This window comes from Eulemur rufifrons, chromosome 24 (assembly GCF_041146395.1).
Source record: "Eulemur rufifrons isolate Redbay chromosome 24, OSU_ERuf_1, whole genome shotgun sequence".
Taxonomy (NCBI): Eukaryota; Metazoa; Chordata; class Mammalia; order Primates; family Lemuridae; genus Eulemur; species Eulemur rufifrons.
In genome coordinates, this window is record NC_091006.1 from 6,111,182 (window position 1) to 6,138,897 (window position 27,716).

General features: G+C 54.9%; 3 protein-coding genes across 5 annotated transcripts; 2 read left to right on the forward strand and 1 right to left on the reverse strand.

Annotated features, from left to right (window-relative positions):
- The first annotated feature begins 7,878 nt into the window (after positions 1-7,878).
- On the forward strand, positions 7,879-8,541 carry C24H19orf33 (chromosome 24 C19orf33 homolog). Its single transcript, XM_069458447.1, has 4 exons — positions 7,879-7,900; positions 8,002-8,108; positions 8,230-8,292; positions 8,425-8,541. Exons 1-4 carry the CDS (start codon positions 7,879-7,881, stop codon positions 8,539-8,541), a joined length of 309 nt encoding a protein of 102 aa, XP_069314548.1.
- A 64-nt stretch (positions 8,542-8,605) lies between these two features.
- Positions 8,606-15,050, reverse strand: YIF1B (Yip1 interacting factor homolog B, membrane trafficking protein). Of its 3 annotated transcripts, none has more exons than XM_069457498.1 (8): positions 14,980-15,050; positions 11,298-11,536; positions 11,118-11,222; positions 10,896-10,974; positions 10,722-10,779; positions 10,062-10,217; positions 9,893-9,986; positions 8,606-9,032 (listed from the first exon to the last, which is right to left on the reverse strand). In XM_069457498.1, exons 1-8 carry the CDS (start codon positions 15,020-15,022, stop codon positions 8,877-8,879), a joined length of 930 nt encoding a protein of 309 aa, XP_069313599.1. In that variant the 5' UTR covers positions 15,023-15,050; the 3' UTR covers positions 8,606-8,876. The 3 variants fall into 3 exon arrangements, with proteins under 3 accessions (XP_069313599.1, XP_069313598.1, XP_069313600.1); XM_069457497.1 differs by having other exon boundaries at positions 14,971-15,050; XM_069457499.1 differs by lacking the exon at positions 14,980-15,050 and adding an exon at positions 14,844-14,877.
- Positions 15,051-17,853: 2,803 nt separating this feature from the next.
- KCNK6 (potassium two pore domain channel subfamily K member 6) lies at positions 17,854-26,774 on the forward strand. Its single transcript, XM_069457268.1, has 3 exons — positions 17,854-18,263; positions 23,413-23,808; positions 23,946-26,774. Exons 1-3 carry the CDS (start codon positions 17,942-17,944, stop codon positions 24,167-24,169), a joined length of 942 nt encoding a protein of 313 aa, XP_069313369.1. The 5' UTR covers positions 17,854-17,941; the 3' UTR covers positions 24,170-26,774.
- The last annotated feature ends 942 nt before the right edge of the window (positions 26,775-27,716 follow it).

Genomic DNA, 27,716 nt, shown 5'->3' on the forward strand with positions numbered 1-27,716 from the left:
GATGACCTCTACCATGGAGCGTAACCTACACCTTGCAACACTGCCTTGGGGGACACAGGAGGGTTGGAATAAGGGTGCCTCCCGTCCGGGGAAGACCAAGACCTTCCTGGGATTGGAGTGGGTTCAGCAAGAGTCGCTGTGGCATCGCGATTCTCATCTCTTGCAGTTCTGCACGCTCCCCATCTTGAGGGGTGGAGGGAGGGTGGCTCCTGCTCAGGCGTCGTGTTGCCTTGGCTGGAATCCTCCGTCCAGTCTCCCGCACCCCCTGGGTTGAAACAGACCGAGCACCGCCAGCTGGATTTGGCCCCCAGGCTCAGGCCCAGTCCTGCCTCCCCATGGGTGTTCCTTCCCGTTTCTAGACTCTAGCAGCCCCTTTCCTCCCCTCCTCCTTCAAATAGGGTGGTCCTGAGGTCAGGCAGGCGGCTGGGCCCTCACTCCCAGAGCAGCCAGGTACCGCACACAGTTCTAGATGCTGCTGTGGACTCTCCCTGGAACAGAAGGCCTTGGGTGTCCTTTGCTTGGACCTTCTAGAAATCCCTTAGGGCTTAAAAATCTATTCCAGAAGCAAATTGGGCAAATACCGCATCTGCCCCTTCCTGCCTGCCTCGCCCATGCAGTGTCGCTAACGCATTCTGACGCGCTCCCAGCACTGGGCAGTCAGCGCAGCTGGCTCAGACTCGGTGAGCAAGTGGGACCTACTGGCCATGTCCCAAACAAATTGGACCCCAGAGCTTTGCACAAGCCTGAGGGTCCAGGGAAAGGGGGTCTGGGTGTTGGGAAGAGCCTCCCCGCCCACGACTCTGGGTATGTAGCAGTAGGCAAGCCACTTAACGCCCGTGACCCTGCCGTGCCCTCGGCTGTGAGTGGGAGCTGCCGTGCGGGCTGGGTGAGCACACAGGTGTCGGGTTGTGCTGTGCCTAGGCGGTGATCAGGGAGGGCCTGCTTCAGGCTGGTGTCCCGCCCCTGCCCACCCACCCATCTCCTGGTTCCTCAGGAGTTGGTGGCTCTCCCTACACCTGCCCCGCACCCCATGAGCAACGCTCAGATCCACTGCTTCCCGCTGCTCCGCTCCTGTTCCCTCTTTGGGATCAGGAAGCCCACACCCACCTGTGCCTCTGGCCTGGAACGAGACCTTTCTCCATTGGCTCCAACAAGAGTTGCCTCTCCTTCGCGTCTTAGTCATGGAAAGAAGAAATGTGCATTTGGGTTTTTTAAGAAATTGGGGGAGCCAGACATGGTGGCTCATGCTTGTAATCCTAGCATTTTGGGAGGCTGAGGCGAGGCAGGAAGATCGCTTGAGGTCAGGAGTAAAGACCAGCCTGGGCAATATCAAGACCCCATCTCTACAAAAAATAGAAAAATTGATGGAGCATGGTGGTGTGAGCCTGTAGTCCCAGCTATTTGGGAGGCTGAGGCAGGAGGATCGCTTGAGCCCAGGAGTTGGAGTTGAGGTTGCAGTGAGCTATGATGATACCACTGCACTCCAGCCTGGGCTACAGAGCGAGACCCTATCTCAGAAACAAAAAACAAAAACCCACAAAAAATCCTGTTGGGAATCACTTTAATTCTACTGCAGTGAGAAAATCAAGTGAATTCTCTTCTGAACAATTAAGCTTTTGTGGCTTTTTATTACAGTATGCCTTTATGTGTTTTCTGATGCACAAGCTCCCACTCTAACTTGCTGCTTCTGCCAGAATTTGTCCTTGTCTCATGGTGAGGGAGGCCCCACCTGCTCCTGGCAGATTGGCCGCATTAGGCCTTTGGGCCCCTCACGGGCCACCAGTGTGGTGTCTCACCACAGCTGACACTTCTCCGGGTCACAGTACTGCTGCTCCAGTCTGGTCGGCCAACTTCCCACCATGCCATTGTGGCCCTTGAAGCTAAACTGTCATGTGTTCAACTCTCTGGACCATTCACAGGCTGACAATGGTGCTCTTGTTGCAAAGGCTGCCCAACAGTGGGCCGGTAGCCAAGGTATTGAATGGGCATTTCACACCTCCCTCATCTTCAGGCTGCTCGGCAGCACGGTGGCTCATGCCTGTAATCCTAGCATGCTGGGAGGCCAGGGCAGGAGGATCACTTGAGGTCAGGAGTTCGAAAATAGCCTGGGCAATAGCGAGACCCTGTCTCTACAAAAAATAAGAAAAATTAGCTGGACGTGGTGGTGCATGCCTGTAATCCCAGCTACTCGAGAGGCTGAGGCAGGAAGATCATCTGACACTGCTCCACATTTTCAAATATCTTTAGAGCCTAGACTGTGTTCGGGAGGCTGAGGCAGGAGGATTTTGTGAGCCCAGGAGTTTGAGGTTGCTGTGAGCTATGATGATGCCACTGCCCTCTAGCCCGGGTAACAGATTAAAAAAATTTTTTTTAATCAACTCATTGAAAACAAAAAAATAAATTATCTCAAATTTCTCACTCTGCCTTCTCCTGGTCTATACACTTTGGTAAGGCTGACAGTGTGGCTGTCCCCAGAAAGGGTTTCTCCCTAGTCCATCTCCTGGGGAAAGATCGAGACAAAGGGCTAGGGGGTAATATAGACTATTTTAGAAATTTGGGATTCTACCCTCATTGTTCCTGGGACTGACGCATCTTGCTTCCTCCTGATGTCAAGCTCAGGCCCCCCAATGGGTGCAGCCTCCAGGTGGCAAGTCCCCAGAAGGGGGCCTGTGGGATTTAAAATTCTGGTTTGGCCCTCAGGATTCTTTCCTGGACTGACTGGTCTTAGTGCTTCTGTCTTTTGGGAAAGGAAACAGTCCCTTCGTGCTGCATGCTTAAGATCATCTGTTTCTGGGGATGTGGTTGATTTCAAAGGAAACATTCCAGAACAGGGATTAGGATGTTTATGGGACTGGGGCACTCTTTTTCACATAAACTTCAGGAAAGAAACTAAACCAATTCTTGCGGCAGTTGCTTTTCCGATCAACCACGTCAGCCCTCAGGCGTGCAGGAGCGTGAGACTCCCACAGAGAACCATTTCTCCCATTAGCCAACCCTTGCTCCTACACCATCTTGGCTTCCATGTCCACTAAAGTTTACAACCAGAAATCTCACCCTAAATTGCAATGGTTAAGTAAAAACTTCAGGATTGGAGTAACCCCCTGAAGGAGTCTGCTGGAAACGTTAGAGAACGGGTAAGCTGACGTAGGAGTGAACATCGTCAATATTGCTGCAGGCCAAGTTGGGACACAAGTCCCTTTTTTCTTCAGGGGAGAAGGCACTGTTTCTACTCTTTGCCCCAAGTAGTCAGAAGTAGTCAGGGAACAAGCAGAGGAGGGCAGAGCCATTAGATGCCAAAGCAGGATTGATGGGAATCCCACATTCCACCTGTCCCATTGATAGGTAAGGAGTGGCCAGGGCCAGGCAGGGCCTGGGGAGAGAGACGATGTAAGCTACTGTCCCTGCCGCTGTAGTCATGGTGGATGAGAACGGAATGGCAGGGAACTAATTTACAAAGACCAGAAGGACGGCCAGGCTCTTGTCTTTGGACCTCACACCTATGTTTCCCACCTTTCTGTGTTCACATGCCCAGCTGTACTCTTAGCTTCTATTTGTAAATCTGGGCCAGGCAGAGCAGGGGAGTAAGGGGCAGCTGCCACCAGTAGGGAGTAGTGACAAAGACAGGCTCCCACATCCATTTCCCCCTTTTTTTAGTAATAGAAGTTCCAGGTTTTACCCAGCTAGACATGATGTTTCCCAGCCTCTCTCGAAGCTAGAAGTGGCCATCTGTCCTGGCTAAGAGGTTGCGTGTGCATGCTGCTTCCAGGTCAGGTCCTTAAAGGGAAGTAGTGCACTCCCACTTGTCCTTTTCCTTCCTGAGAACCTGATAGTGGGGGCTGGCCACCCCGTAGGTCCCAGGTCCCTGGAGGGATGCAGAGCAAGAAGACGGAAGGAGCCTGGGTCCCTGGATGATCTCATGGAGAACATGCACTTACCCATTCTGGGCTCCCACCAGCTCAGGCTTTCCTATGAGAAAGGAAACGCTATCTTGTCGAGTCTCTTGTCTTTTGGGTCTCTCTGAAAGCTGCCAGACCACATCCTAACTACAATATAGGCATGAATGGATGGGAGTCCCCAGGACCAGGCCAGGTCTCCCTCTGCCCATTCACCCGCTCCGAAACTTTAGCATGGCTACGTCTTCAGGGCCTGGAAGGTCTCACACTGTTGCTCCACATCTTACTGGCCTGGTGTCCTTGGGCAAGAAACTGTACCTTTTTCAGGCTCATTTGCCTCATATAAAACATGGGGATCTGGACAGGCATGGTGGCTCACACCTACAATCTCAGCACTTTGGGAGGTTGAGGTGGGAGGATCACTTGAGGCCAGGTGTTCAAGACCAGCCTGAACAACATAGCAAGACCCCATCTCTACAAAAAATTTGAAAATTAGCCAGATGTGGTGCCATGCACCTGTATGTAGTCCCAGCTACTCAGGAGGCTGAAACAGGAGGATTGCTTGAGCCCAGGAGTTTGAGGTTGCAATGAACTATGATGATGCCACTACACTCTAGCCTGGGTGACAGAGCAAGATCCTGTCTCAAAAAAACAAAAGTAAAAAATCCTAAACACACAAACAAATAAACCATGGGGATCCTACTGCCAGTTTTGTGAGGAATAATGAGGTGGTATTTCAGGATAACAATTTTAAAAAACCTAACATCTATTGAGCATCTATTTTCCGTATGCCAGGCAGGTTCTGTGCAAAACCACTGACCTCCCAAGGTAAGATTTCCATGCACACAGGTGGAAGCAGGTCCGGAGTAACTAACGTGCTTGTCCACAAAGCAGTAAGGCGTGGAACAAGGATTCCCCTGTGAACAGATCGACCGCCAGAACCCAAACTCGCAGCCGCTCTGTGCCGGCTCTAACGTGCCATTAGCACAGAGCCTGGCATCAGGTAAACTCACTAGTAACTCAAGTGATAGCACAACTCTGAGTCACACCACTCAGTGACGAACAAAGCAGACGAGGTCCCCACCCTTATGGAGTTTCTGTTCTCACTTTGCATCCACTTGCCAGCAAGGCCACATCATCACTCACCTGCTCTCACGCAGAGCAGATACCAGAGAGCTTTCATTTACGAGATCCCACCTCCCCTTCCCTCCCCGGCCGCACCTACCGTTCTCCCTCCATTCCCTCCGCTACTCTGACCTCTGCAGTTCCTCGGTCACCAGGTACTTTCCTGCCGCAGGCCCTTTGCAGTCGCTCTTCCGTCTGCCCAGCACACTCTTCCCCTATACGCTTGCTGCCCCATCTCCAAATCTTTATTCAAAAAAGATTTCAGTGAGGCTTTCCCTGGTGACTCTCTAAAATCCAGCCCCTCCCCAACATGCCAGGCAGTCATCACTATTCATCCCCCTTTCCTGCTGTTTCTTTTAAAAAAAAAAATACAGTGGGGGCATGGGAGGGAAGAAAAAAATAGCTTTTATTGAGATGTCAGTTGCACTAAACTAACTTATTTTAAATATGGAATTCAGGCCGGGCGCGGTGGCTCACGCCTGTAATCCTAGCACTCTGGGAGGCCGAGGTGGGTGGATCGCTCAAGGTCAGGAGTTCGAGACCAGCCTGAGCGAGACCCCGTCTCTACTAAAAATAGAAAGAAATTATATGGACAACTAAAATATATATATACAAAAAAATTAGCCGGGCATGGTGGCGCATGCCTGTAGTCCCAGCTACTCGGGAGGCTGAGGCAGTAGGATCGCTTAAGCCCAGGAGTTTGAGGTTGCTGTGAGCTAGGCTGACGCCACGGCACTCACTCTAGCCCGGGCAACAGAGTGAGACTGTCTCAAAAAAAAAAATAAAATAAAAAAAATAAATAAAAAAAAATAAATATGGAATTCATTGATTTTCAATAACTTTACCAAGTGGTGCAACTGTCACCATAACTCAGTTCTAGAACATTTTCTTCCCCTGAATAAGGTTCCTCATGCCCATTTACAGTTAATCCCTGCTCCTACCCCTTAGCTCCCAGCAATCACTCTGTCGCTATAATTGCCTTTTCTAATCATTTCACATAAATGTTATCATACAATACGTGGGCCCCCTTGTCTGGCTTCCTCCCCCCAGCGTAATGTTTTGAGGTTCATCTGTGATGTAGCACGTGTCAGGAGTTTGTTCCTTGTTACTGCTGAATAATATTCCATTGTCTATCCATTCACCAGTTGATGAATAGTTTATTTCCAGTTTTTGTCTAACATGCTATACATTTCACTTTGTTCTCCCCACTAGAATGTCAATTTTGCGAGGCTGGAATTTTCGCTGATTTTGTTCACCTCTGTACCGCCAGCACTGGAGCCGTGTTGGATTCATAGTAGGTGCTCAATGAATACGTGCGAAGGAACCAAAGGGAACAGAGATAACTGCAGAGGGCGGCAGGCACGGGCTGTGCTGGACAGCAGCAGGGCAAAGGGATGGCGTGGCGGGGCTCTGGGTTGCCGGCAGTCAGGGCAGGTCCCCCTGAGGAACAGACATTTGAGCAGACACCTGAGTGTACGAGGGTGTGACAGGCATGATCATCCCCAGGCCTCAGCCACCTGCCTCTGCCAAGACACCCACTCCCTGCAGGAACAGGCAGCCTGAACAGTTGCTGGTGCCAGGGCAGGGCTGGAGAGGGACGCCCAGGGACACCTAGCCACCCACAGATAAGAGCAGCTGGCTCAGGCCCCAGTCCTTTCCCCATTCTGACCTGGGCCCAGTCCAGGGTGAGGGGGGCGCTGGGGAAGGCTGGGCTCGGCTGGCTGCGCGTTCCACGGGGAGCCCCCAAGAGGGTGACACTGAGGGGCCAGGCCAAGCCTTGGACATCACATGGGTTTGAATCCCAGTTCCAGCCTGTTCATGCTCTGTTTGCCCCCCATCATCTGCCCTGCTGCTCCCTGTTTTCTCACCTGGAAAATAGGGGTAGTAACAATACCTACTGTTAGGGACTATTTGTGTCCCCTCCCCCCCATGCATATGTTGAAGCGTAGTCCCCAATGTATTGGCATTTGGAGGTGGGACATTTGGGTGGTAATCAGCTGATGAGGGTGGAGCCCTCATGAATGCGATTAGTGCCCTCATAAAAAGCAAACTGAGGTGATCTTGCTCTTGGCCATGTGAGAAGGCAGAGAGAAGGTGGCTGTCCCCGAGCCAAGAAGCAGGCGCTCCCCACACACTGGAGCTGCCAGCACCTTGGTATTGGACTTCCAGCCTCCAGGACTGTTGTTTAAGCCCCAGGTCTATGGCATAAGATACCTACCAAAGAACTGAATACATTATTTTATAAACACTCTGGGCCAGGCACCATTTCTAGGAAATGGACCCATTTGATTCTCACATCAACCCCATGGGGTAGCTGTCATTTACAGATGAGGAAACTGAGGCACAGAGCAGTGAAGCAACTTTCTGGAGGTCGCCCTGATGACACAACTAGGCATCAAATGACTAGTTGATGGTCCCGAGTTTTTGCTCCACTCCTCCTCACCATGCCACGGAGGGGCTGTGAAGGTGAGTTGAGATGCCCGCAGCCCTCAGAATGTGCGTGGCGCTGTTAAAGTGTTACACACACGGAGCGTCAGCGTCACCAAGGTACAGGAGAGCATGGGGTGGCATTTCTCCCTCTCATATCTTCAGAGCAGGCATCTGGCCTTCCGGGGGAAGCTGATGACAGCTGAGCCCCTCTTCCCTGAACACCATCCACAGAACCCCCTCACCAAGGCTGGGGCAAGGCAGTAACTGTCCGCCTCTCCCACCTCCCACACAGGAGAAGCTGGGCGGTACCAGGGAGGGGCGGTGAGTCAGGGCTGAGGACCCAGGACAAAGGTCTAGCAGGTCCCACTGCCCCTCCCCGGCCCTCCCAGCACTGCCCAGGCCTCCCGGCCCTCCAGACACACATTCCACCATGGACCTCGACCTGGCAGCAGGTGCGCTCTGGGAAGTGGTGGCCTTGAGGCGCAGGGGGCCAGACTCAAACCTGGGGGCTGCCACCAAGGGGGCACTCCCTGAGCTTCTCTTCTCTCTGCAGCCCTGGGATCCACTTCCAAGAAGCCCGGTGGGGCAGGCCAGGTGGGAGACCTCAAGCACAGTCCCCCCAAAGTTCCGGGCCAGGCAGGGGCAGCTCACAACCCTAGGGTAAGTCACCTCACCACTGGGCACATTCCTAGGGGTTGGAGGGAGCACTGCCTTTGACTTTAGGGTCCTGTTGTGCCTTGGGGGACCTGGGCACCCGCCTCACTGCCACACCTCCATGTAGCACGGCCATGGCAGCTCCTCAGACTCCAGCAGCAGCTCCAGCGACTCGGACTCGGAGGGGAAGGTAAGGGGCTCCCCCTCCTCCCAGGCGTTGTCCTGTGCCCCGAGCAAGGTCAGCGTCCTCGCGCTGGGGCCGGTCTCCACTTCCAGCCCGCGACTAACTCCCTTCTCTCCCGCCCGCTGCCCTGGCCCACAGCCCCACGCCGCCGGCGCCAAGCAGCACGGAAGCTCCCCGGGCAAGGCCCAGAAGCCCAAGGTGAAGAAGAACAAGAAGGGCAAGAAGGAGGAGAAGGGCAAGAAGGCTTCCCACTGAGGGGCCCAGGCGGGCTCATTAAACCTTTCTCCAGCCTCCGGTCTCTCGACAGCGCTGTGCCGGCCCCTGTCCCTCCCGTCGCGTCCGTCCCCGGCTCCCTGCCCAGCCGTGCTCGTGGCCAAGGAGAGGCTGCCCACGCCGTGCCCATCGGGCTTTATTGTTTCGGTAACAGCGGCCGCGCGGGCGGCCTGTGCAGCTGGAGATCTCAGCACCGCGGCGGGGAGGGGGACCTGGGGACGGGGCGGCGCCTGCGCCCGGGCGGGGCGGACCCGGGCCGCGGGCGGGAGATGAGTCCGGCGGCAGCTTGGCGACCGGGAGCCGCGGCGGGAGGCGCCTCACCGCACCAGGTGGAAGGTGAGCCAGTACATGAGCAGGGGCTGCGCCGCCGCCACGGCCATGGTCAGGTACATGCGCAGCTGGTTCCGGGCCCCGCGCACTGGGACCCCTTCGGCCGCCGCCTCTGCCAGGATCTTCAGCCGCAGCGTCCGGATCTGGGTGGGAAAGACGGTGTTTGCCCTCGAGCCTGCTACCTGGGGACAAGTCCCTGCCCCTCTGCAGCCTCAAGTTTCTGCTCCGGGGGCCCCAGTTTCCCCAAATCTCCCAACAGGTGGTGAGGACTCGCTCCTCCCCAGGCCCTAAGCAAAATACGAGGCAAGACCCATCAGTTGAGGGAGGGGGCCAGGGGGCTGCCACCCTCTTGCGTTGGCCAGATGACAATTATTCCAGACTAGCCAGAAATGCTATTTAAAAAAAAAAAACAAAAAACAAAAAAAACTTTTAAGTGATATCTAAATCAAAGTCTGTGCGAAGGTCAGATTGGGCCCACCTGCAGGTGTGTTCGCCCTCCACCTCTCACAGGTGCTCCTACCACCTCCTCCCGGAACCCTAGCAGCAAGTATTACCGTCCCATTTTACAAAAGGGGAAAGTGAGGAAGTGATTTGCTCAGGATCCAGCGAAGCCTGGGGTCAACCCTGGCCTGGCAGACCCCACTGCTCTCAGCCAGCACCCCAGTCCAGCCAGAAGGGCTCTCAGAAAATCTCCTTCCAGGAAAGCCCCCCATGAGGAGAGGGGAGCCTGCATGCTGGGTACACCCGGCCCCTCGCAGGGTCCGAAGGCCCTCCGTGGGGCTCCAGAGAGACCCGTGCCGTGTGACACAAGTCCAGCCTCCGCTCCTGCCAGGCTGCCCCTCCTCTCCCAGGAAGCCCTCCTGAGCCCCAGGCTGGGACAGCTACCCCACGGCCCCTCAGTTCGGCAGTGTGGCTCTGGTCTAAACTCCCCACCTGACATCCTCTGCCTGGATGCCTCCCGGGACCCCAGCTCTGCTCAGGGGGCCTGTGCCCTCAGCCTCACCATGAATACAAAGATGGACACACAGCACCAGCCCAGCACCAGGTAGTAGCCAATCTTCCCAAAGAGCAGGCCCATGAGGACCCCGCCAATCATCCTGGGGGGAGGGAGAGAAGGCTGGTGTGAGGAAGAGGCCGAGGGCAGGGGCTGGCAGGCAGGGTAGGGGACTCACCCGACGTATTTGTAGCCCAGGAAGGCCACCAGGTCGATGGTGGTGAGGTCGGTGTTGACGGTGACCAGGTAGAGACTGAGCAGGATGGCCAGCACCTCCAGTGTCAGCCAGGCCAAGGCCGAGCTCGCCTGCAGCCCCAGGAGGTCTGGAGAGAACCTGCCAGCACCCAGGCTGTCACTCCCTGAGCATGTGCCTGGGGACAGTCTGTGTTTGGTGGGACTGGAGACCTGGCCGTGGCCAAGGTGCATCTGGGCCCTATCTTTATGGAAATCCCATTCTGGGGAGGAAGGCAGACCTGTCCCCAGACAGTGACGCCCAGAAGGGCACGGATGGCGGGCCAGGAAGGCTTCCCTGGGGCAGTGACATTGGACTGGAGACAACATGAAGGAGCAGGTGCTTGGCGCGTGATGCAGGGGAGGGACATACTCCTGAACAAGAGGCAGTGGATATGCACAGGGCCCTGGGGAAGCAGCGCTGGGCCCCCTGCAGGGACGGAAGAAGGACCAGGGGAGCAAGGGGGAGGGGCAGTGCAGGCTGAGGAGCCAGGCTTGATCAGGGAGCCATGGACAGCATGAGGGGCTGCGGTGGGGACATGACCTCCCTGACCACAACCTGGCCCCCAAACCGCACCCCACTCTGCCTGCCCCACGCCTCCCTTACCGATCCTGGGTCCCCAGCGCAAGGCCAGCCACCAAGACGTAGGTGATGAAAGCCATGGCTGTGGGAGGCAGACACACAGACGCTGGTCAGAGGAGGAGGGACCATCTTGGGCCTCCAGGCACCAAATCCCGGCCCCAGACACGCCCACCCAGAGGGAGGAGGGTGCGGGGCAACCTGGAATGTAGAGGTCCGGGGCGTTGACGTCAAAGCGGGGGGCTACAGGTGTGTCCTGCTGATACTGCACCTCCCAGTCCTGTGGGGAGAGGGGGGGAGTGGGCAGGACCCCGGAGCCACGCCCCTCCGCCCCGCTTACAGGCCCTCCCCCAGCGCTTGGCACGGCCCAATCCCCAACAGGCTGGCTGGCCGAGACTGGCGTTCCCCTGGGGCGGTGCTGACCTGGTGCAGGTAGGGGAAGAAGAGCAGGCCCAGCTTCTTGCCCACATACATGGTATCCACAGCGAAGTAATACTTGAGCTTGGTGACAGGGATGAAGCGGTCGATCTGGGGAGGCAGAACTCAAGCCTGAGGCCTGTGCCCCGCGCCCCCCCCAACTCCCGCCAGCCCTGGCCCACTCACATTCTTATCCACCAGCTCCTTGCCCTGCGCGGCCAGGCTGCTCCCGTAGGCCATGGCCATGTTGGACACAGGATCAGCCAGGAAGGCGGCCTGGGGTGAGGTGGAGCCTGAGGGGTAGCCCAGGCCGCCAGGTGCCCGCTGGGCCCCATAGCCCCGGCTCTGGGCTGAACTTGTATCATCGAAAAGCTGGTGGGGGTCGGCCATGCCTGGCTGGGACACAGGGATCCTCCGCTTCGAGGCTGCAAGGGAAGAGGGGTGCAGAGCCTCATTCATCCCACAGCTCTCCCTCCTGCTCCCGTGCAGTGCAGGGCCGGTGTCACCATTAGAGACACTGGTTTTGATGTCAGATGGGCTGTCGGGTGAAGGCCCATCCATCTATCCATCTGTCCATCCGTCCATCTATCCAGATACCGATGATGATGATGATGACGTTGAGAGCTACTACGTAGTGATACGCATTGGGGCCTATTGTTCCTCAAATCCTGTGCCAAGCTTTTTACGAACCAGGCCTATGTCCGTACCTCCCACGCTCCCCCACTCATCTGCTCCCACCTCCAGGCCCCTGCGCCAGCTGTGCCTCTGCTCAGAAAGCTCTTCCCCCAACATCCTCCAGGTCTTTGCTCAGTGGGGCCTTCCACGACCATCCGGTCCACAACCGCACTTCTCTTTGCGGCACTCCCCAGCCCCCTTCCCTGCTTCACTGGCAGCCACCAGCTCGGCAGCAGCTGGATCACTAGCTGTTTTATTTATTTGTTCGCTGTCTCCCTTACTCAACTGTGAGCCCCACTAAGGTGGGGAGCTGCGTCTTGCTCACAGCCGAATCCCCAGCCCTAGAGCAGGGCTAGAACAGGTACTCAGTAAAAACCCAATGAATGAACAGCCACCCCCCCCCCATTTCACAGACGTGGAAACCGAGGCCCAAGCAGCCAAATGACTTGTGCAAAGGGTGAAACTGAGCGAGTAGCAGGGCAGGAGTCCAGCCCTGGTGTATTTGACAGATATTACAATAACTAAACCCTGGTTGACCACTTACTACACGCCACGCTGGTGTTTTAAACACTATGGATTAACTCGTTTAATCCTCATAACAACCCATTTCTGCCAATGCTATTATCATTCCCATGATAAAGTGAGCCCCAAAGAAAGCCCTTGCCCAAAGTCATACACACAGTATGAGGCAGAGCCAGGTTTCAGAATTTTCTAAAATGCTTCGTGTGGAGAACAGAGGGCCAAGCATGGTGGTGGCTCACACCTGTGATCTCTGGGAGGCCGAGGCAGGAGGATTGCTTGCGCTTAGGAGTTTGAGACCAGCCTGAGCAAGAGTGAAGCTGGCCCTTCTGGCCAGAAGTAGGAGAGGGAAAAGGGACACGGGGCACGGGGACAAGGCTGGGGCCAGTGCTGCTTGCTTTGGGATTGAGGAGACCTGGGTCTGTTTTCAGGCTACAAATCATTGAGAGGAAGAGTTGGGGGCTAGTAATTGATAGTAGGTAACAAGCCACTTGTCTCCTGTCTTCAGACCCAGGTCTGGCTGCCCCTGGACCCTTACCTTGGTGTCCAAAACCCTGAATCCTTTTCTGCCTGACATCCAATCAACCAATCGCTAGTTCTTGCCCACTGTGTCTCAACATCCACCCTCTCCTCTCAGACTTTGTCATCTCGCCCCTGACTTAAATATCCTGCCTGGTCCCCCTGTCCCTTCTTAGCCCCACCTATCTTCCCTCCAATGGACAGCCAGAGTGATCTTTTTAAATGCAAATGAGACCACATCATCCTCTGCCTAATATCAGTGCCCACTGTGCTCAGAATAAATCCAAACACCTATTAGGCCCTGCATGACCCAGCCCTGCCAATCAACCCCGTTTGCTACCTCTCCAGGGGCTCCCATGCCCCAGCCACACGGGCTCCTGTTGGGCCCTGACCCTGCTAAGCTTACTGCCCCCACAGCCTTTGGAATATGCACTGCTACCACCTGGGACCACCTTCCCTCCTGCAGCACCTGCCAATACCGCACTCAGGCCTCAGCTCAATGTCTCCTTCTCAGAGAGACCTCTCACTCCTCAACATAGAGCACTTGCCCCACCTGGCTCCTTCTCATAATATCCAGTGATTTCTTTTTCTCTTCTGAGCACTCATCACAATTTCTTTTTTTTTTTTTTTTTTGAGACAGAGTCTCACTTTGTTGCCCAGGCTAGAGTGAGTGCCGTGGCGTCAGCCTAGCTCACAGCAACCTCAGACTCCTGGGCTCAAGCGATCCTCCTGTCTCAGCCTCCCAAGTAGCTGGGACTACAGGCATGTGCCACTATGCCCGGCTAATTTTTTTTTTCTATATGTATATATTTAGTTGTCCATATAATTTCTTTCTATTTTTAGTAGAGACGGGGTCTCGCTCTTGCTCAGGCTGGTCTCGAACTCCTGACCTTGAGCGATCCGCCCACCTCGGCCTCCCAGAGTGCTAGGATTACAGGCGTGAGCCACCGCGCCCGGCCTCACAATTTCTAAATATATATCCATTTGTCTATTTGTCTGCCCTGGCACAGACCCCCAATGCCTTTCCCTCTTACCACAAATCTGGGTGATTCCTCCTCATTAGAAGTACCCTCTTCAGGAGGCATCACTGGCATCCCCAGGCTGGGTCACCTGCCTCCTCTGAGCTCCCACAGCATCTCCACCCCAGCGCTGGCTACTCTGCCTTATGCTTCACTCATCCCAGCTGTATAGCTCTGCCTGTGTCCCCGTCCTACCCCTGCCCCTCTGCCTGTACTTCTCTCATCACAGCTCCATCACTCTAGACTGTCGCTGTCTGCTGCTCTGTACTGACAGCCCCATGAGGACGGGAGCAAGGGCTGTCTGGGTACTGCTCTGTCCCTGCATCACCCACCACAGGGCCAGCCAGGCACTAACAACTAACTAACAACCGCCGAATGGAGGAACAGAGAGGCTGCCCCAACCAACGCCCAGTCACATCTGGGATTATTCCCTCTACAGTCATCATTGCTTCCCAATTATCTTGTTGACTTGGTTGCTTCCTAGCTAAGTGTCTCTTTTCCCAGTAAACTGTGAGCTGTGATATAACAAAGACCGGGGCTATGCTGGTTCCTACTATACTGACTATCCACATTTCAGCATGGGGCCTGGCACAAGCGGAGTTGAGGCAAGTTATGTTGAATGAATAAATGAAATGCATAGCACACTTATGGCGATGAAGAATTTAAAGAGTGAAACCAATTCAGAGACAGGAAAAGGGGGTTAATAGTACAGTAAATACGGGTTCAAATCTAAAATGAGGCGTAAACATGGCCCTGTCCGCTCACAGAGGGCCAGAAAGGCAGTACTAAGGAGCGTGGGCTACCGCCCGAGGGCAATGGGGAGCCACAGGAGGGTGGGGAGCAGGGGAGGGCAGATCGCTAACTGCAAATGAATGAAAGTCGCGTTTCTCTGCACATCACACAATATCCCACCCAAGTTGTTTTCCTCTAAAGGAATTTCCTAAAGACACTAACCCCAACGCACCCGTACCCGGACCTGGCATCCCCGCACCGTGCACACCTCGAAGCTCCAGATCCTTGATCTAGTGACCTCCGACCTGCAGTGACCTCCCCAACCGCCGCCGCCGCCGCCGCCCCGCCCCGACACGCTCCCCCCCCTCGCCCGATCTCCTCCGCCGGCCACGTACGCCACTTACGCAGCCGGGGCGTCCCCGCCGCCGCCGAACCTGCCGGGTGCATCCTTCGCCGCAGCCACCACCTCAGCAGCGGTTCGTAACGTGCCCGCCCGGCTCCCGTAGCCACGCCCTCCAGACCACGCGACAGCCAATGGGCGTCACGACTGCGCGGAAGCCACGCCTCCTCACGGAGGCCAGGGCGAGTGGGCGGTGCCTTACGTAAGAGGCGGGGACTGAGAGGGTCTCGTCGAAAGGCGGGAGTCAGGGCCTGAGGGGCAGGAGGGCGGGGCCGGGGACAATCTGAGAGTAGGCGGAGTAGGGCGCGATAGAAAAATGTAGGTGTCGAGCGCAGAGGCCGATGGGAAATGGAGTTCTCTCCGGACAGGCGCTGAATTTGCGTTGCTGGGAGCCCCGGGGATCAGAGAAGGGCGTGGAGCAGGGAAGGAGAGATCCGTTTTGCGTTCCCGAGAGGCTCATCGGAGTTGCGCGGGCTCTGACGCTTATACGATTTTGACAGTCCTTAGGTATTAAGGTGAATATTTTTCTCTTTTTTTTTTCTTTCTTTTTCTTGACTAGCTCTATGGTTATATTAAGGTGAATATTTAGAATGAGAAAAGAACACCCAACAGGTTAGGTGAGAAGAACCAGGTATCCTTCTTCAAAGATATCTTTAGGCGGTTTCCCAGAAATTCATAAAAATGTTCTCATGTTGCAACCTGGTTTACCGAAAACTCTAGAACCCCCAGCAACTCACAGCACACAGGTGCACCTGCAAGTGACTAGCGCCTGACAACTAACCTTCCTCACTCCTCTCTGCCCCTCAGGCTCCTCCGCTTATCTCAGGCAAAGATAATGGTGGAAGTGACTTTGGGGCAGTGATAAAACTCCAGGAAGGATGTTAGCAAGTTACCTTATCATTGTGGTTTCCCTTTCCTCCTCTGAGACATTGTCTTTTCTGGGGACCTTGAGGGTTGCTCCTGGTTTCCCAGTGATGAGTCCTGGCTCAGTGGCAGTTCCTTTTTGTGAGTGAGGTGCCCTCATTTCTCCTCATCCTCAGCCCTCCCTCTTGTATCTAGATTCATCTCTTCTGTGAATATACTTTCTTATTAATAAAGCAGGTATATTGGCTTCCTGCTGGCCTCATGTTCTCTTCTTACCAGTTGTGTGCCTACTCCATATTTTTGTTGTTGTTAAGAGACAGGGTCGGCCGGGCGAGGTGGCTCGCGTCTGTAATCCTAGCACTCTGGGAGGCTGAGGCAGGAGGATCGCTCAAGGTCAGGAGTTCAAGACCAGCCTGAGCAAGAGCGAAACCCCATCTCTACTAAAAATAGAAAGAAATTATATGGACAACTAAAAATATATAGAGAAGAGAAAAAATTAGGCGGGCATGGTGGCACATGCCTGTAGTCCCAGCTACCTGGGAGGCTGAGGCAGGAGGATCGCTTGAGCCCAGGAGTTTGAGGTTGCTGTGAGCTCGGCTGATGCCACGGCACTCGAGCCGGGGCAACAGAGCGAGCCTCTGTCTAAAAAAAAAAAAAAAAAAAAATGAGACAGGTCTCAGTCTGTTGCCCAGGCTGGAGTGCAGTGTCATGATCATAGCTCACTGTAACCACAAACTCCTGGACTCAAGCAATCCTCATGCCTCGGCCTCCCAAAGCACTGGGATCACACACATGAGCCTCCGCACCCAGGTCTACCCTGTTTTTAAGGCTAAATTTTCTTATCTCTTTAATGAGAATTATATGAGAGGGACTGAGGAGTCATGCAAATTCTTGTGTGTACAGGACCTGACATTTGCAAGCTTTTGGTACCTACCATTACTGTTTTTTATCATGAGATGTCTTTTCCTGTGGATTATCAAGCCCAAGTTGGGCTCTGCTCCAAGATCTGCCAGTTTTATAAATAGAACCATGTGGGGTGTGTCTAAGTTGGGACCAAGCCCCACTCCTCTACCAATCAGAGAAGATTCCAGGCTGCCCTCCAGATGGCTGCTAGGAGTTCCAGCTGGAGACAGATGTGGAGAGACCTACAGGAGGGACATGGCAGGAAATTTTTCCTTTTAAATAAAGCCATATATTCTTGATTCTGCCAGGAAAAAAAGACCCTGGCTCACTCCTTTTCATCCGCTGTCTCTCAGCTCCGATAGCCCCTTCCTCAGGGAGCTCTGCTGACTTCCCTAAGCTGGGTTAGTCGCCTCCTCTGCACTCTCATGGTCCTCTAGGCTTCCCTGTGCCAGCCTTGGTCACTGTGCCTGTGCTTCCCTCATCACAGCCCTGACCACACAGGCTGTCACTCTATTGATGTGTCAGTCTCCCCTATTAGACTGGGAGCCTCCAGAGGGCATAGGCCCAGAATTGTCTTGGTCACTACCGTGTCCCCAGCATTACTCAGCAAGGGGTCAGGCACAAAATGGGTGCTGAGCAAAGATTTGGTGAATAGCTAAGGAGCCCCACTCTGTCCATGAGGGCACAGGGGACACTTGACTCTGTGGTGCCCGCCATTCCCACTCCAGGGCACGCGACTTGGCGAATGGAGGGAGAACTAGATGTCAGTTTGCTCCTCGCCACCTCAGCCACGCCCCCTGATGCAGTGCACAACGACCCTGAGGATTTGGGGAGCGACTTCTGCATCTGCGAGCGGAAAGAGTTGGGACTTTCTCTGACCTAGGGAACCAGGACTCCCAGGTGGAAGAGAAGAAAGGAATGGAAGGAAGAGAATATCTCCACCCTTTGCATCCTGTTGGTCTCCTGGGTCCGGGAGCACTGGGCTCCGCCCTCTCCGCGCTAACACCTGGCGGTTGGGCGTGCCTCAGTTTCCCGGAGGCGTGGCGTTCCTCTATTCCCGCTCCTCCCCTTGTTCCTCTTCCTCTTTGGGGCATCCGCGCCTCGAGCACTCCCGGAACTGAACCAAGGTGCCAGACCGTCCGGAGGCGGGGGCCACGTCAGCGGGGCCTCCCCGGGCTGTGCGGGGTCCGGCGGGCGCCATGCGACGGGGCGCGTTCCTGGCGGGCGCACTGGTCGCCTACGCCGTGTACCTGGTGCTGGGCGCGCTGCTGGTGGCGCGGCTGGAGGGGCCGCACGAAGCCAAGCTCCGAGCCGAGCTGGAGACGCTGCGGGAGCAGCTGCTGCGGCGCAGCCCGTGTGTGGCGCCCCCTGCCCTGGACGCCTTCGTGGAGCGGGTGCTGGCGGCCGGACGGCTCGGGCGCGTAGTGCTCGCCAACGCTTCGGGGTCGGCCAACGCCTCGGACCCCGCTTGGGACTTCGCTTCGGCTCTCTTCTTCGCCAGCACTCTGGTCACCACCGTGGGTACGTGAACGCGGTCCCCGCTCCCCAAGCCAGCGAAGAGTCGGGACCCCCACTTCGTCCGCGCTCTCTGGGGACTGCAAATACCCGTGTCCCAATCCCCTCTGGGCCTAGGTTCCCCTCAACCCCCACCCCCAGCGGGGACCCGGGACCCACAATCATGATATCCGATCCCCTGGGGGAGCCCTGGTCAGAGGCCTTCCTCCTAAACAGGAGACACCCCCAGTTCCCTTGGGACTAGGGTCCCCCTTCGTGTACCTTGCAGGGAGCATCTGGAACCCCATTCCTCAGTCCCCCTGGGGACCCAAGTCTCTCGGTCCCCTCTAGGCCTAAGACTGTCCTCACAGACCTCCAGCAAGGACCCTGCACTTGAGATCCATGCTCCCTCTGGACCCGACTTCAGCCACACCAGGACCCCCGCCCTTATCTCTAGGCTGGACTGCCATCCTTTCCAGCAAGTTCTCCTAACTCTCCAGATGTGTCTTTCTGGGAACACCCCTTGAGAACCCCCACCCAGCCTCCTCCTGAGCCTGGCACACCCGTGAGGACCCTGAATCTCCAGACCCCTCAGGGCACTGTCTCTAAAGACCTTCCTCCCAGTAGAGATTCCTCGGCAAGGGCCTGGAGCCCCCGTCCCTGACTCCCACCCCCCTGGACCTAGAACATCTCCAGCGAGGGGCCCTGCCCTTCTCCACAGCAAGGACCACCCCTGTCCCTCCCTGGCCCTGTACTGCCTCGGCAGGTGACCCTGACTCCAGACACAAGGCCCCTCCCTACATGCTCCACCCCATCTTGACATCCCCCCCTGCATTGGGGAGCCACCAATTCGGGGTTTTCCTGCTAACAGGGACAGCACTGTTCTCTCTGGACCTGGGACTCCCAATTCAGGAGCCCCAGCTGTGGAAAGAACTCGCCCTGGGGGGAGCCAGAACGCCCTGGGAAATCCCTTTTGTTGCTGGCCTCTGCCGCTCCCGCAGCCGCTCCTCAGCCCCCAGACTTCCTCTTTGTCTCTTTGTTTGGGATTTGGAACCAGCAGGAGGCTGGGGCAGGGCTAGCCCACACGCCTAATCCCGGCTCCAGGCTGGCAGCACAGCAGTGGGAGGCGGCTTTTGCCTTTGGTATCCCATTCTGTGGACCAGCAAACCAAGGTCCCAGGCGGCAGAGCTGGAGGACTTGTCACTGGCTGGAATTAGCCGACCTCCCCTGGGGCTGACTCTTCCCCAAGCTGCCAGGGCAGCCTGACCTGCTTCTGGGCTTCCCTGAGTCACATGAGCGCGTCCTCCTGTCTCCACCCAGATCCTGGCTGCTGAGAAGTCACTCCTGGCAGAGCAGGTGGTATTCCCGCTCAGGGCCACGCATCTCGAGGCCTCAGTGTCCCCCCTCACCTGTGAAGTGGGGATAAAAACACTCCTCACTTCACAGTCGCAGTAATAGCCTGGGCGAGCTCTTCCCACGTGCTGTAACTCGCTCAACCAGGACAACAGCCTTGCGAGGCAGGTGCCATTATCAGCCCTATTTTTTCAGCCTTGCAAACTGAGGCCCAGATCATTTGGACAACTTGCCCAGGGTCACACGGCTAGGAAAGTGCAGAGGGGAGATTTGAACCAAGGCCATCGGGCTCTTCACCAACACAGCACACACTTCTTGGCGTGAAGAAGGGTGTTGTGTGCATTGTGAAAGAAAAATTATTCTGACACTTGTTAAAAATGGAAAGTTATTGCAATTAGAGGAGAGACTTTGCAAAGGCAGAGAGACTGAACTTAACTCTGAATCTCGCGAAGGCAGCTGGAGATTCATAGCTGATGAGCAGAGTGAGTGGGTCAGGGGGCGGAAAATTACCAGGAGAAAAGACATCACCATAGGGGGATTCCTGCTAAACTTGGCTTAACAATAGTCTTGCTAAAGACAGGCCAGGGACTTAGGAAGAGTGGAGGGTGAGGAATTCAGATGTCAAGGGTGGGGAGATTCTTAGGATTCTTGCTAAAACTGAGCCCAGTCAAGTACAGGATTCAGAGGAGCCAGACTAAAGTTTGATGAAGGAGGGAGTCTTTGAAGTGCTAATAGTAACTGATTTTTTTTTTCTTTTTTGAGACAGAGTCTCACTCTGTTGCCCAGGCTAGAGTGAGTGCCATGGCGTTAGCCTAGCTCACAGCAACCTCAAACTCCTGAGCTCAAGCGATCCTCCTGTCTCAGCCTCCCGAGTAGCTGGGACTACAGGCATGTGCCACTATGCCCGGCTAATTTTTTTTCTATATATATTTTTAGCTGTCCATATAATTTCTTTCTATTTTTAGTAGAGATGGGGTCTCGCTCTTGCTCAGGCTGGTCTCGAACTCCTGAGCTCAAACGATCCGCCCACCTTGGCCTCCCAGAGTGCTAGGATTACAGGCGTGAGCCACCGCGCCCGGCCTTTTTTCTTTTTAGAAACAGGATCTTGCTCTGTCACCCAGGCTGGAGTACAGTGGCATGATCATAGCTCACTGTAAGCTCCAACTCCTGGGCTCAAGCGATCCTCTTGGCTCAGCCTCCTGAGTAGCTGGGACTACAGGCCCCCACCACCATGCTGGGCTAATTTTTATAATTTTTTGTAGAGACAGAGTCTCACTATGTTGTCCAGGGCAGCCTCAAACTCCTGGCCTCAAGTATCCTGCCTCAGCCTCCCAAAGTACTGGGACTATGGGTGTGAGCCACCGCACCCGGCCATATTTATTGCGCCTCAGCTATTGTTATCATTGCGGGTGGGGCCAGGAGCCCTGAATGTATCTGGAGAAATGGAAAATCAACTATATGTCATTCAGAGAGACCTCTTCCCACAGTGTCCCTCGTTTTATCCTGGCCCCAAGTCTTAGCCCTGGAAATGGTGCAGACAGCTTTGCTGCAATTGAGGCAGGAGGGGGAGGATAGTCCCACCTGGAACTGAGTCTTGGCTGGTGGGGAAGGGGACAGTACAGTCACTGTAACTCTTTCCATGCTCTTGGTAGGGGCTGTTCTCTGTCCTGACCTGGTAGGATTACTACCAGCTCTCAGGAAAGGGTTACTTATGAGCCCATTTTTGCAGAGTAGAAAACTGAGGCTCAGAGAAGAGCAGTCACCTGGCCAGCATTGTGCAGGGAATAAATGGCAAAACACTGTTTTGGACTCGGCTCTTGAGGTAGTAAATTGAGGCTCACAGGCCCTATTCTGTTCTAACTCTGATTTTTCTGTTTATAAGGATTTCGTGTCATTTGCAAACCTGTCATTTCAGCCAGGCTGCTGAAGTTTCTCCATTAAAACCCTCATGTTAATGAGGGTTGGAATCATAAGTGACACACCTCAAATTACAGTTGCTTAAATAATATGGAAATTTATTTCTTGGTCACATCCAGGGTAGTCAGTCCAAGACTGAAATGGTGCTGCATGGTCAGAGACCCGGGCTCTTGCCTGGCAGAAACCTCATGTTCCTCCATAACTTCTCTGTGCAGTTTCCATTCCTAAGGTCACTCAATGGTCCAAGATAGCTGCTCAATTCCAGCCTTCACATCTGTGTTCCAGCCAGCAGAAAGAGGGGGGACGGAAGAGAGATGAGCATCCTCCTCTTTTTAAGGACCCCTCCTGGAAGTCATTTGATTCTTTCATGTATACCTCACTGGCCAGAGACTAGTCACAGAATCATACCTAGCTGCAAGGGAGGAGGGGATGTCCTTACTCCAAGTGGCCATGTGTCAGAATTTCTTTCTTTTTTAAGGCTGAATGATATCCCATTCTGTGCATGTACCACATTTTGCTTGTCCACTGATCTGCAGATGGACACTCGGGTTGCTTCCACATACCAGCTTACTGTGAACAATGCTGCTGTGAACATGGTGTACAGGCATCTCTAAGAGAGCCTGGTTTAGATTCTTCTGAGTATATAAAGGCCAGGGGATCCTTTTTTATGGAAAACAGGCACAGGTGAATGCCTGCTCACGTATGCAATGTGTCCACACCTTATTATGGATCACAGGGCTGGATCTGCAGTCTTTGGGGCAAGATATTTCACTGTCAACATAAACCAGGCCCCCCACTACCCAAGTCGCATCTCTTACCCTTTGGTTTGATTTATTTGGGAAATAAAAAGAGATTTTTAAATTGCACTTTGCCAAAGTGAGTCAGTCCCACCAAGACCTGAATTCCCCTTGATCATATTTCTGTTGGCAGAACTCATGTCCACGCTGTTGACGTTCCTGTGTCCCCGTGGTCCTCTGGGAGCACAGCGGGGCCTGTCACACTCACTTTAGAGTAGAGCAAACAGAGGCTCAGCGTCAGGTGACAGCCTGCACCCTTCATTCATTATTTTACAAGTATTGATCCAGTGCTCATGTGACCAATGCCCACAGCAGTGACAAAATAGAGTCCTCAGCTTTCCTGGAACTGATACCCAGGAAAAGGGGTGGAGAGGTGACCAAACAAGTAAACCATATGGTATGCTGGAAGGTGTTAAGTGCCGTGGAAAAAAAGCGTAGGGTAAGAGGGTGTTACAATTTCAAATAAGGTGGTCAGGGAAGCCTCACTGAGAAGGTGACATTTGGGCAGAGACCTGCAGGAGAGGAGAGAGGGGACCATGTAGATACCAGAGGGAAGAACGTTCTGCAGGGAAAGAACAGCCGTTGCAAAGGCTTCCCTGTGGGGCTCGTGGGGCCTTTTACTGGAGTAAGATGGGGCCACAGGAGGGCTCTCGGCGGCGGCGGGGGACATGACTTAAGTCAGGTGTTCACAGGCTCCCTGTTCTGGCTGAACACACTGGGGGCAGGGTTGGGGGAGGAGGGTGACCGGGACGAGGCTGCAAGACATTTAACTGTCAACGTAAAGCAGGCCCTCACCTGCGGTGGACAGGGCCAGGGTGAGGGTGGTGGGGCTGGGTGGAGAAGTAAGTGGGCTCCGGATCCATCTGAGGTTGAGACCTGAGGCTTCGCCGACAGACGGAATGTGGCGTGAGTGACAAGGGGTCATGAGTGAGGAGCGGGCAAGGATGAAAGCAAGGGTGTTCGGCTGAGCAGCAGGAAGATGGCGGTGCCATCACCTGGGACAGGAGGGAATGTGGAAGGGGTAGGTTTGGGGAAGAAGGCGGGTCTCGGTTTAGGGCACCCACACAGCCCGCAGTGGCGGCGGCGAGTATCTCCCCTGCACTCCACAGGCTACGGGTACACGACGCCGCTGACCGACGCGGGCAAGGCCTTCTCCATCGCCTTTGCACTCCTGGGCGTGCCGACCACCATGCTGCTGCTGACCGCCTCGGCCCAGCGCCTGTCGCTGCTGCTCACCCACGTGCCCCTGTCCCGGCTGAGCATGCGCTGGGGCTGGGACCCCCGGCGGGCGGCCCGCTGGCACATGCTGGCCCTGCTGGGGGTCATAGTGATCCTCTGTTTCCTGGTGCCAGCCGCGATCTTCGCCCACCTCGAGGAGGCCTGGAGCTTCCTGGATGCTTTCTACTTCTGCTTCATCTCGCTGTCCACCATCGGCCTGGGCGACTACGTGCCCGGGGAGGCCCCCAACCAGCCCTACCGGGCCCTCTACAAGGTGCTGGTCACAGGTGAGCTGGGTACCTGAGGGCGGGGGCTTGAGGAGGACACGGCCCTGTCCCAGCCACACCCTGGGGGTTCCAAATGGGGTCCTGCCCTGAGGATCTGAGCCCCAAGTCCACTCATCACCCTTCTGCAATCTCTGCAGTCTACCTCTTCCTGGGCCTGGTGGCCATGGTGGTGCTACTGCAGACTTTCCGCCGCGTGTCCGACCTTCACGGCCTCACGGAGCTCATCCTGCTGCCTGCTCCATGCCCTGCCACCGTCACCGAGGATGAGGATGATCGGGTGGACATTCTGGGTCCCCAGCCGGAGTCGCGCCAGCAGCTGTCTGCCAGGTCCCACACCGACTACGCCTCCATCCCCAGGTAGCTGGGGCAGGTGCCGTGAGGCCGGGTGGACCTGGCCTGGGACCGAGGGGCCCACGTGACTAGAGCTGATCCTACAGGAACGTCTGGGTGCGCAGGCAGGTGGTCCTGATGCACAGCCACCAACTGTCCGTCCTTTGTTCTACAGCCCAGCGGGGAGGCGGGGGGCCGGCGCTCCCTGTTTCTGTGTCCCGGGCTCCACTGGGCACCAACATTACCTCGTTGTCCTCCTTCCCCTTCTCTCATTTTCCATCACACTCCGTGCCTCTGGCTCTCTCGCCTTCTCTGTCTTTCCCTTGTACTGTCTCCCTGTTTCGCGGTCTCTCATATGTCCCATCTGTCTCTCTCAGCCACGCGTCACTTGCCAATTCTACCAGGCTCTGGGCTCGGACCTCATTTCAGGCATTAGATCGGTCCCTGTGTCTTGGACAAGTGACTACCCCTCCCTGAGCCTTGAGTTCCTCTCCTGTCACACCGAAAGAATATAATCACTTATCCCCAAATCCCTCCTTTTTGCTGGGCCGGTGCTAGACAGTGCTAGGGACACAGCAGTGGTGGAGATGGCCCTGGGCCCTCCTCCTATGGGCTAGCAGTCCTGTGAGGTAGACAGCCCTGTCCCCAGACAGTGACAGCCCAAAATGAGCAGGACTTCAAATGGGGAGGCAGAGTGATCAGAGGTGTGATGAAGAAAGCACCGGCAGAGTGGTCAGGGTCGAGGTGGGGGAAGCACAAGGAATGTGCCCAGTCCAGCCTGGAAGGTCAGGGAGGGCTTCCTGGAGGAAGGGACAACTGAACTACGATCTGAAATCTGAAGAGTAGTCAGGAGAAGAAGTTGTACCTGATTTGTTTTTCTCAAGTGTCTCCGGAGAGCAGGACCCATTCGAGGAGCCCTGGGGGTAGGCCCGGGTGATAGAATCTTTCTGAGCAGCCTGGCAGGCAGGAAACTGACACAGGACACCAGCCCAGATCTGAGTGGCTCGGGAGGGGCTGCTCTTTGTCACAATACTATTGTAACAGGTGTCCCCTTTTACTGAGCACTAATTGCATGTCTGCACTGGGCTCTGGAGCCAGCCTGCTTGGCTGGGGCTCAAATCCCAATTCAGCCACATCCTGCCTGCGTCCTTGGGCAGTCACTCTACCTCTCTGATTCCTTTCCTCATCTGTAAAGTGGCGATTGTAATAGTACTTCTTCCAAAGACGATTCACAGAGCCTGCCGTGTGTTCTGTGGTACTTCCTGTGGCCAAGCCCTGTTCTGCGTACTTTATGCACGAGAGAGAGGATATTAATCATCCCCCTTCCACAGATGGAGAAACTGAGGCACAGAGAAGGGAGGTCCCTTGTCTTAGCCACAAAGTGAGGAAGTGAATGACTTTCTGTTTGATCCCCCAAGCTGGGACGTCAGTGTGAGCCTCACTGCCCAGGCTGAGCTCCTCGCTACCACGCCCTGTGGGGGTTACACAGGGATGGGGCATTTGAGCCTCACCTTGAGGGCAGACAAGTAGAAAAGGCGTGGGGAGGGCATGGCAGACAGAAGGAACTGTGTGCAAAGCCGGGAGGTGGGACAGCGTGTTGGACATCAGCCTGTGGCAGGCAGTTTACTGTGATGGGAGTATGGAAGGGAGGGGAGTGGAGGGGTGGACATGGGTACATCTTAAGTGTCCTTAAATGACAAGATTGGGAACCTGGCCTCTTTCCTGAGGGCACTAGAGAGCCGTGGAAGGGTTTTGAAGAGAGGATCGTGGTTAGGTTCGACCCCTCAGTTGCCACGTGGAGATGGACCGGAGGGGGAGGCCACCGCGGGAGCAAAGCAGGAGGTGACGGGGCTGAGCAGGGCCATGGGAGGGGAGAGAGGTGGGAGCAAGGATTCGTAGGAGCCAAGTGACGGGCCATTGGCCTTAAGACTGGGAAGGGGCGAGGAACGGTCAGTTGTCCCTGAAATGGGGACCTGGGAGGAAGAGCAGATCTGAGGGGAGACCTGAAGCTAGTTTAGAATATGGTGGGTGTGAGGGGCTACAGGGACACCCAGGGGGAGGTATCGAGAATTCACAGACCCCCCGGGGCTGGGGCTCAGGGGGGTGGTTAAGGCTGAGGACGGAGATGAAGGGACTGAGGCCGTGAGGAGGGGCACGGCAGCCCTGGGAGGGAGTGACGAGAGAAGGCCAGCCACGAGTCATGAGCCCGAGTGTATTTGTATGTTTATATTATTTCAGGAGAGATTTTGGCTGCAGGTAATAAAATCATGACAGGCCCAGGCTGAAACAATAAGATTATTGTTACCTTGTACGTCACCAGAGTAAGGGAGCACTCTGGGAATGATACTGTCTACAGTTACGGGGAGGGCTTGTGACCCCAGGTTCCCTCTGTCTCTGCTCTGACACCCTCAGTGGAGGCTTGGCTCCCATGTGAGCTCCCCTCGTAGTCCCAAAGTGGCTGCCATGGGTCCAGGCATCACAACCAGACATGATAATTTCAAGTGTAAGCAGTGACGCTTCAACCAATATCCTGATGCCCAAGAGAAGAGCTTACAAAAGAGGCAGAAAAGGAGCGTGAGAGGAATAGGAAACCAAGAGGATGAAAGTATTGGGACGAGAGGAGAGAATTTTACGGAGGGAGAACTCAACATTGTCGAATCATGCTAAAAAGTCACACAAGATTTTTTTTTTGAAGGCTGATTATTTTAATAACCGTGATAGAGAATACTTATATTCGATTTACTATGTGTCGGGCACTGTTCCAAACCCCTGGATACATTCTGCACATTTTACAGACGAGGAAAGGAGACCCAGAGATGTTAAATATCTTGCCCAAGGTTGCACAGAAAGTGTAAAATTGGGATTTGAACAAGGTTTTGGTTGGCCACGTTTTGCCACAGGAGCTCAGAAATATTTGCTGTCTAGCAGCCTTCATTACCAAGGTCACTGTCAACCTTGTGCTGCTAAAGTCCACATGGGGTGGGGAGGCCGTCGCTTCCTCCCCCTCACTCCACAGGTATTTCTCATCGCGAGAGAGAGAGGTATCTGTGAGATCCGTCTTCCACCCCTCATTGCTTCTCCTTCCAAATTCCTCTAGAAAAAGAAACCAGGTCCTTTTCAGTTTAAGATATTAAGAAAAAAAGTACAGGCTAAAAAATTCAACAGGGCCGGGTGCGGTGGCTCACGCCTGTAATCCTAGCACTCTGGGAGGCCAAGGCGGGCGGATCGTTTGAGCTCAGGAGTTCGAGACCAGCCTGAGCAAGAGCGAGACCCCGTCTCTACTAAAAATAGAAAGAAATTATATGGACAGCTAAAAATATATCTAGAAAAAATTAGCCGGGCATGGTCGTGCATGCCTGTAGTCCCAGCTACTCAGGAGGCTGAGGCAGGAGGATCGCTTGAGCCCAGGAGTTTGAGGTTGCTGTGAGCTAGGCTGACGCCACAGCACTCTAGCCCGGGCAACAGAGTGAGATTCTCTCTCTCAAAGGAAAAAAAAAAAACTGAATAAAAAATTCAACAGGTACAAAAGAGCGTACAGTGGAAAGTCAGTCTTCCTCCTACACTCAGGCGATGTTGAC

Coding starts and splice junctions, on each gene's coding strand:
- YIF1B (XM_069457497.1), bottom strand. CDS start 15,022: ATGCACCCGGCAGGTTCGGCGGCGGCGGGGACGCCCCGGCTGCGTAAG. Junction 11,223..11,297: donor AGGAGCTGGTGGATAAGAAT/GTGAGTGGGCCA, acceptor CTGCCTCCCCAG/ATCGACCGCTTCATCCCTGT. Junction 10,780..10,895: donor CCCGGACCTCTACATTCCAG/GTTGCCCCGCAC, acceptor TGCCTCCCACAG/CCATGGCTTTCATCACCTAC.
- C24H19orf33 (XM_069458447.1), top strand. CDS start 7,879: ATGGACCTCGACCTGGCAGCAG. Junction 7,901..8,001: donor GGACCTCGACCTGGCAGCAG/GTGCGCTCTGGG, acceptor TTCTCTCTGCAG/CCCTGGGATCCACTTCCAAG. Junction 8,293..8,424: donor ACTCGGACTCGGAGGGGAAG/GTAAGGGGCTCC, acceptor CCTGGCCCACAG/CCCCACGCCGCCGGCGCCAA.
- KCNK6 (XM_069457268.1), top strand. CDS start 17,942: ATGCGACGGGGCGCGTTCCTGGCGGGCGCACTGGTCGCCTACGCCGTG. Junction 18,264..23,412: donor CACTCTGGTCACCACCGTGG/GTACGTGAACGC, acceptor TGCACTCCACAG/GCTACGGGTACACGACGCCG. Junction 23,809..23,945: donor CTACAAGGTGCTGGTCACAG/GTGAGCTGGGTA, acceptor CAATCTCTGCAG/TCTACCTCTTCCTGGGCCTG.